The 8,495-nt window shown below is 55.2% G+C and overlaps 1 protein-coding gene across 1 annotated transcript in view; it reads right to left on the reverse strand.

The window, feature by feature from the left end:
• Positions 1-2,934: 2,934 nt before the first annotated feature.
• SLC27A1 (solute carrier family 27 member 1) overlaps positions 2,935-8,495 on the reverse strand; it is a 36,157-nt gene continuing 30,596 nt past the window's right edge. The window contains exons 8-12 of the mRNA XM_004384403.1: positions 6,985-7,111; positions 6,568-6,705; positions 6,311-6,475; positions 5,797-5,943; positions 2,935-3,102 (exon numbers count right to left, since the gene is read on the reverse strand). Of these exons, the coding sequence (XP_004384460.1) occupies positions 2,945-3,102; positions 5,797-5,943; positions 6,311-6,475; positions 6,568-6,705; positions 6,985-7,111 (735 nt within the window). The 3' untranslated portion in view covers positions 2,935-2,944. The remainder of the gene's footprint in view (positions 3,103-5,796; positions 5,944-6,310; positions 6,476-6,567; positions 6,706-6,984; positions 7,112-8,495) is intronic.

An 8,495-nucleotide genomic window follows, 5' to 3' on the forward strand; every position in this document is an offset into this window, starting at 1 on the left:
TATAAAAATGTTGAACTGACCAATGTTGTATTTTTACCACAGTAAAACAGGTGGTGTAACCATACAATGGGATGATATTCAGCCATAAAAAGGAAGGATGCATTGATAACATGCTACGATGTGTGTGAACCTCAAAAGTACGCTGAGTGAAAGACGCCAGACACAAAAGACCATGCACTGTGATTCCATTTGTGTGAAATGTCCCGAACAGGCGAGACGGCAAATTATCGGCTGCCAGGGGGAAGGGGGAATGGGGAGTGACTATTAAGAAAAACCAAACACCAAACCCATTGCCATCGAGTCAGTTCTGACTCATGGCAATTCCATGTACATCAGAGTAGAACTGCTCCACAGGGTTTTCTAGGCTTTAACCTTTATGGAATCAGATAGCCAGGCCTTTCTTCCATGGCATCACTGGGTGGGTTTGAACCACCAACATTTAAGTTAGTAGCCGAGAGCAAATCCTTTGTGCTATCCAGGGACACCAGCCAGGAGGGACCTTCTTAAGCTGTTTCAGCTAGTCCCAGGTTATGGGACAAGTGAGATCCCCACTGGGCCACATTCTCACCAGGAGACCCTGGCAACACCTTCATTCCCCTCCCTATGCCTCAGCTTTCCCATAGGTACAGGGGTAGGAGGGGATGATGACCACCTCCTGGGGTGACCATGGCATCTAAAAGAGATGTTACCCAGAAGGCATGCCTGAGGTTCTCCATCCACACTGGCCACAGATCCTCCTCCCACCCTCGCATCTTGAAGGCTCCACCGTGCATCCCTCTCCTTGCAGACCATGGAGGCCAGGACAAGAACCACAGGCCATTCACCCATCACCTGGGCTAGCCGAGGCCTTGTCCGTCCCACCCCCTCTGTCCTCTGGGTCCCCCCTCCCTGCAAATGCTCTGTTGTCACAGCCTGTCTCCCTCTGTTAAGCTGTACCTTGAGGTGGGGACAGAATAAAGCAGCCATGATAGATAGCGTGCCAAGATTGGTACATCAATTGTTAACATACACAGAAGGCAAGATGTTTACAGGAGAAACCCTGTACTGGGAGAGAGGGTGGCTATGGGAACTCTCATACCATGGAGGCAGCAATATGTGGGAACTGACCATAAGGACTTTGGAGCTGGGTGTCCTGGGTTCAAATCCCACTAGGATGGCCACCCTTGCCGGCCCAGCCATTCTCACCCAGAGCTACGACCACACCAGATGGCCCCGTATGCAGAGGGGTGCCCTTCCAGGGTGGCTGGGCATTTCAGGACACATCTCCGTTATGGACCAGCCTGCTGCACCTGCCAGAACCCACAGGTAGACTAGCCATTTCTCCCTTGGGGCCATCAAAGCAGATGCGAGGCTTTCTGAGGCCCCAGAGGCTGCTAGGGGGCTGCTCCCACCCTTGGCAGAGTGGAGAGTACCCTAGCCCGCATGCCTCCCATCCTAAGTCCCCCCAGTAGCCCTTGCACGTGGGTGAGGGGGCAACAGGCAGTGCAGGAAACAGCAGTATCTGTCTTGCTTGTGTCTGGCAAGCATGTGTCCCCATGAGGGCCACAAGCCCCTACCTTTTGACATCCAGAAATTAGCCTGTGCCGAGTAGGGACAGTGTGAATGACTGGGCTCCACTGGAGCCCATGCTCTGCAGGTTTATTTCTTAAATTCAACTAGGAAACAATCTCAGTGCAGGTGGGGCCGGCAGGGGTCTGGGTGCTTGGCCCCCAACAAGGCTGGTGTGGGTGTCCGAGATCAGCCCCCAACGAGGCTGGGAGGTGTCTGAGCCGTCCTCAGGGTCACCTGTGATGTCAGTACTGACACAGTGTCCGAGTTGTCTGTAGTGAGGTCAGGGGGACGTCTACAGGGTCACCGCCATGGGAACCCTCGGGTCTGTGAGGTCGTCTCAGACGTTACCCCATGGTGCAGGAGGCCTCTCCCAGTCCAGGGGGTTCCTCCAGCAGCCACTCTGAATGGGGACACCCAAGAGGCCTCCTCACCAGAAAGTACGTCTGAGCAGTCACACAACCAGACCTTCGTGGCCGCCAAGCAGCCAGCCACGCAACTTCCGAACCCTCAGACAGGAGCTCCATGGAGATGCCTGATGGGGACAACTGGGTAGGGGGGGCAGTGGCGAAGTCCAGGCAGTCACAGTCCATTCCGGAAGCTTCGGAACATCAGGAGGGGCAGGCGGGGCCGGGGACCCGGCAGGGATGGGGACATGCAAAAGAGCCCTAGGCGAGACTTCCAGTTGACATGGGGATCCCCTACCAATGTCACCCCTCCCTCATTCTCTCTCTCTCTCTCACACACACACACACACACACACACACACCCACACCCACACCCACACCCACGGACTGGGCAGACCACCCTGGCTGCTCTGCTCAGTAGCGGTGGGTGGGGCCAGCCTGGAGTTCAGCCTGGAGTTCAGAAGAGCAATCTTGTTCTGGAACCGCAGCTGAGGGTGACCTGGACAGGGATCCTTAAGGCACAGCTGGGAGGGAGAAGGGGAGGCCATGGAGGGAGGCCACAGGGGAGGCAGGGAGGATGCATGGGAGGCCACAGGAAAGAAGAGAGGAGGCCATGGGAAAGGGAGGACAGGAGGCCTGGGGGGGGGCCACGGCGGGGGGGCAGGGAGGCACAATAGTCCACAGAGGCCCCGAGGATAGATAGGCCCCACACAGGACACAGCTCCCAGGTAACATTCCTTCTGCTCTTGGTAGGAGAGAGGAGGGAACGAGAGAGGAGAAGTGGAGGAGAAAGAGGGAGGAAAGAAGGGGGACTGAACACAGAGGGAGACAGAGGCCAAGACCCAAGGAGGACAGAGGAAAGGCGAGGCAGGGTGCAGAGTAGTAGAGGTGACAGGGAGAGGCCGGGAGAGATGCAGGCCAAGGGACAGTGGGGAGGGGATCCAGGACAGGTGGTGGAAGGGCCCAGGTGGGACTTGCCAGGAGCAGGGTCAGAGCGCAAAGGCCCCTGAGCAGATGCGGCCATAGATGTCTTCGTCCAGAGGCAGGTAGTGGCCTTGCTTCAGATCCAGGAAGAAGAGCCGGTCTGAGGTCTGGCGTGGGTCGAAGCCCTCACGCTGCAGCCGTGTCTTCTGGATCTTGAAGGTGCCTGTGGGGGGACCAGGGCTGGGAAGGGGGCTTCCAGGAGCCCCCCAGCATACCATCTTCTCCTGCGCCTCCTCCAGCCCTCTCCACAGGCCAGCGCCTAGGCAGGAACACCCGTCCCCATTTGCCAGCCTAATTACCCCCTCATGCTCCCTCCTCCCGGGAGAACTTCCTGACTACCCTCATCACAGCAAGAGACTGAGTGCTCCCAGCCTGGTCACATGTTCACCCCCATGCAGCTGCCACAAAGTGGATGAGGGTTCAGCTGACTACGGCCCTTTGGCCAAATCCAGCCCACCATCTGCATTTGTAAATAAAGGTTTATTGGCACACAGCCACGTCCATTTGTGTATGCATCACTGTGGTGAAATGAGTTCCTTTATGTGGCCTTTTGCTTTGGTTCTTTGGAAAAACAGCTTGAGAAGTTTTTCCCCTAAGCCCTGAGGAGTTACCTTTGCGCTAGTTTTCTACCTCAGAGAGAGTTTGTTATTTTTGTTAAGGTTAACTGACATTTTCTGGGTAAATTGTAAACGTCTTGAAGTTTGATACTTTTTGTCTGGTTCTGGGTTACAGCCTACCCTGTGATTGGTATGCATCTTGCAGGGATTGGTCAACAGACCATGCAAATGAAGTGTCTGTGACCTACTATGCAAATGAAGTACCTGTGGCCTACTATGCAAATGAAATGTCTATGGCTTACTGAGAGGGGATTGGTCAGTTGGTGGCCCCTGCTTGGAGAGACCATGCCTTGAAATTGACAAGGAGTTGTATATATATGCAGCCAGCTCCACTGAAGTTTTTCAGACAGAAAGAAGCAGAAGAAAGAGGAAGCAGAGAGAGAGAGAGAGAGAGAGAGAGAGAGAGAGAGAGAGAGGAGGCAAGGAACCTCCTAAAAGAGCCGTAACACAGGTCAAGGTCTGTAACACTGAAGACAGTAAGAAGCCCAGAAGGGGCCCAGCAGCACAGTCAGTAGTGACAGACGGCCAACAGGAGGTGAACAAGCTGTCCTGCACTGAAGAAGGCAGACTCTGCCTACATGCCTCCTGATCCTGAGTTGTAGCCTGTTGATCCTGATCCTGAGCTGTACCCTGCTACCTCCTTAACAAACCACTTAACTGTAAATATGTTCTGTGAGTTCTGTGTGGCCATTACAGGGGATTATCAAGCCCAGAAGAGAAGCAGAGAGTGCTGTGGGAGGGACGGCTCGTGTCAGAATCGGTACAAAGGTGGGAGAGTGGAGATATGTCTGACCTCCACCTCATGGGAATCAGCTTTGGGCTGCTCCTGGTCATTATCCTCCCTGAAGTTAGACGGGTTCTAATGACACTATTACTGCTACCACCATTTTACAACCATGGTGGCCCAGTGGTTAAGTGTTGGGCTGCTAACCAAAAGGTTGGCAGTTCAAATCCACCAGCTGCTCCTTGGAAACCCTATGGGGCAGTTCTACTCTGTCCTATAGGGTCACTATGAGTCAGAATTGACTCAGCGGCAAGGGGCTTGGTTTCTTTTTGGTTTATGGCTGCTTTCGTGCTACAGGGAGAGAGTTAAGTCATTGTGACAGACCATATGGCCTACAAAGCTGAAAACATTTACTACCTGGCCATTTATGAAAAAGTTTTCTAACCCCTTGTGGTAAATAAAATCAGTTGCCATTGAGTCTATTCCAACTCCCGGCAACCCTGTATGTGTCAGGGTAGAACTGTGCTCCATGGGGTTTTCAGTGACTGACTTTTCACAAGTAGATCACCAGCCCTTTCTTGCCAGGTGTCTCTGGGCGGACTCAAAACTCCAACCTTTTGGTTAGCAGGCAAGTTTGTTCACCATTTTGCACCGCCCAGGGAACTCGAGCCCTGCAGTAAATGATTAAAGAATAGTTCTTAGAAAGATAACACTGAGGATTAGCATCAATAGATGTAAACAACGGAGAATACCTCTGTGCTCTAGAGTTAGGAAGGTTTTCTAGAACAAAACTTCAAAAGCACAAATCATAAGATTTTTTAAAAAGGAGAAATTTGTTCATGTTGAAATTAAGGGCTTCTCTTCCACAAGGAACCCTGTGAACAAAGCTAAAAGTCAGATACAGAGTAGGAAAAGAGAGTTTCCATGTCTGAAGCTGCTAAGGAATTAATGTGCAGATTGTTGCAAAGAACTCCTCCAAATCACAAAGAAACACACAGCAACACCAAGGCACAGATGGACGAAAGACACAAACAGGCAATTTGCAGAGGAGGAAATACAAAAGGCACAAGATTTGCTCAAACTTCCCAGCAATTGGGGAAAATGCAGAAAAATGAAGAGATATACCACTCTTTTAGGAATCCTAGTGGGGGAAGGGGAGGCCCTGGGCAGTGCAAATGGTGAATGTGCTTAGCTGTTAACCAAAAGGTTGGAGGTTTGAGTCCACCCAGAGGAGTGTCAGAAGAAAGGCCTGCTGATTACTTCTGAAAAATCAGCCACTGAAAATCCTACAGAGCACAGTTCTACTCTGACCCACAAGGGGCCATCACAAGTCGCAGTCGACTTGGTGGCAACTGGTTAGCTGGGTGGGAATGAGAAATGGAAACTGATAACCACAGAAGTACAACCATTATGCCAGCCTTGGCATGGAAGCTGAACTGGGAGAAATGAGTGAATTGTTGTGAATGAACAGAGCAAGGGACTGACAGATGGACAGACAGAGGAGTCAGGGCCACACCTGTGGTGTCCATCTGAGGCAGGAGGCGTAGGAAGATAGGCCTGGCGTAGGGAGCCAGCACCTTCTGCAGCTCCTGGTACAGTGCGTTGGGGCTCAGCTGGCCCTGGGGGTCCACGATGGCTGCCATGCCAGCTTTGCCTTCCACTCCTGAGAAGGAGGCTTGGCTGAGGATGTGCCCCTTGCCCCACCTCAAACAGGTGCTCCCCTCCACTTAGCACAGCACTGGCCAAAGCCTTGAACATTTTATCTAGCATTCCCTGCACTCCGGCAGCCCTCAGAGGCACTACTTTAGTGATCCATTTTGCGGATGAGGAAATAGGTTCAACGCCACGCATGAGGGTGGCTTCAAAGCCAGGGGTCCCAACCAAGCCTCCATGAGCAGTTGTCCAGGTTGTGCACTGCCCAAGGGCACTTGTATCTCTGGGCCACTCCCTCCTCCACTCTGGGACTCCCACACACCGGTACACCCCTCCACACACACCGCAGGACCACCCCTGCCTGCACTCCGACTTACCTGGCACAGCCACTCCGTACACAGCCACGTCCGCCTGGCCTAGCAGGCGGCTCAGCACGCCTTCCACCTCAGTGGTGGACACGTTCTCCCCGCGCCAGCGGAAGGTGTCCCCGCTGCGGTCCCTGAAGTACATGTAGCCCAGCTCATCCATCACCAGCACGTCACCTGGCAGGGACGGAGAGAGCGGTGGAGTGGTGGGTCCCCCCTCCCCACCCCGACTCCCTGCCAGCCCCTGGTCAGGCAGGCGGGCCGCACACCTGAGATGTAAGCGCTGTCGCCCTTGCGGAAGACGTTGTAGGCGATCTTCTTGCTGGTGGCGTTCTCGTTCACGTAGCCGTCGAATCGGCGCAGTGGGTCGCGCTGATTGATCTGACCCACGAGGAGGCCAGGCTCGCCTGGGGAGGCGCCAAGCTCAGGCTGTGAGGGGGCGAGACATGGGGCACGGGGTGGGCGGGGCAAGGGAGCAGGGTGGGCGGGGCGGGAAAGGCGGGAAAGGGGAATGAGGTGGGCGGGGCAGAAGAGTGGCAAGGGTGGCTGGATTTAGGGGGGTGGGGAAGAAGCGGGTGGGGTGTGAGGTGTGGCAGGGTAAGCAAGGGGACTGGGCGAAGTGCAGGCACAGGGGAGGGTGAGTAGGAGGGGCAAGGATTAGGGGGGCAGAGGGAGGGGCCGCTCACCGGCCTGGCACGGGATACACAGACCCTGAGCATCACGCAGCAGCTCCATCGTGTCTTCGTTGACCTTTACTAGCCGTATGGGGTACACGTTGGGCAGGATGCGGCTGTTGAAGCCGCAGGAGCCGACCTAGATGGGCAAATGAGGTCAAGAGAAGTGGGTTGGGGGTGGCGTGGAGTCTTCTCCCCTGACACTGCCTCCCCCGTCCCAGGCCCTGGAAAGAGCACCCCCATTGTCACCCAGCTGTGACCAGCTTGGGCCATCTGCAAAAAGGGGACAGTAAGTGTGACATCCCCCGCAAATAAACTCACGTCCTGCCTCCCACATTCCTGGCTCATGAAACCCGCCCAGAGTTCCTCCACTCTGGCAGAAGAGGACTCTGGAGGGATGTGGGGACACTGGCAGGGCCTGTCACCCTGCCCTGTCCTATGATAAGAAATGCTGTTGGGTGCATTGGTGCCACTACACACTGTTGGGCATGTTTGTTACAGTGGTGACCCGTGCCAGCAGCACGAGGGACCTTTCAGGCCGTTCACTCTACACAGAAGCATGAGCTGGGGGTGGGGCGTGCCCACCTGTGGGTGCTGGGGACCCAGCAGTGCTAGACACAGGAAAGGACCCTGCTGGGGGGACTAGCTTTATTATTATCATTGTTCTTCGCCTTCGGTTAGAGAAGCCTAGGAAAGAGAAGTGAGCACCCCCACTAAAACAGGAGTAATAATCATTGCTACTCATAGAAGTGTCTCTTTGTAGATGCCTACTCCGTGGTGGGCGCTGCTGCAGAGCTCGGGGTGTTGGGGGTTAGAACAAACCCAATGAGCTGTTGTCTCCATTTGCAAAGGAGGAAACAAGCCCAAGAGGGTACTCAGCCAGCCGGAGGAAGCCAGCCTGCACCCAACCCTGGCTCTGGGTCCCCAGACCTTTGCTCGTACCGCCGCCCCACATGTGTGGACACCAAGACTCAGAGGGGCTCCAGCACCTGCCTGGGACACACAACCGCGGCGCGGCCTGGACCTGGGGTCTGTGCATCCACCTGGCTAAGAGCCTGACCTGAAACCCTTCCCACTCGGGGGAACAGTCATGTGATTAACTGTGCACGCTGGGGGGAGGGGTCTAGAGCCCTCGTGCCGGCATTCACCCCACCCTGGTGTTGCACGGGGGAGGGGGATCCTGGGTCAGGCGGCGGGTCCAGGGCAGCCTCTATTACCCTCACCCCAGTGCACAAGAGCTGAACCCACGTGACACTCCAAGCTTTTCTATGCGAAGGCAGGGCCCCGCCCGGGGATACTGAGGCAGCACTATGTAGGAGGAGGGAGTCCCAGGATCTACCTGTCAGGCCCTGCTCCCACCTGGAACCTCAGTTCTGCCCATCAGGCCCTGCCCCTGCGATCTGCCCTCTGGCACTGCCCACCCCTCTGGTCTCGCACCCACACCTGCCCTCACCGCCCAAGCCCCGACCCTGGAGCCCACCTTGAAGCCAAGATCTGCCCCAAGCCTCGCCATCGCGATCTGG

Source organism: Trichechus manatus, unplaced genomic scaffold, assembly GCF_000243295.1.
Source record: "Trichechus manatus latirostris isolate Lorelei unplaced genomic scaffold, TriManLat1.0 scaffold00122, whole genome shotgun sequence".
NCBI classification, from domain to species: domain Eukaryota; kingdom Metazoa; phylum Chordata; class Mammalia; order Sirenia; family Trichechidae; genus Trichechus; species Trichechus manatus.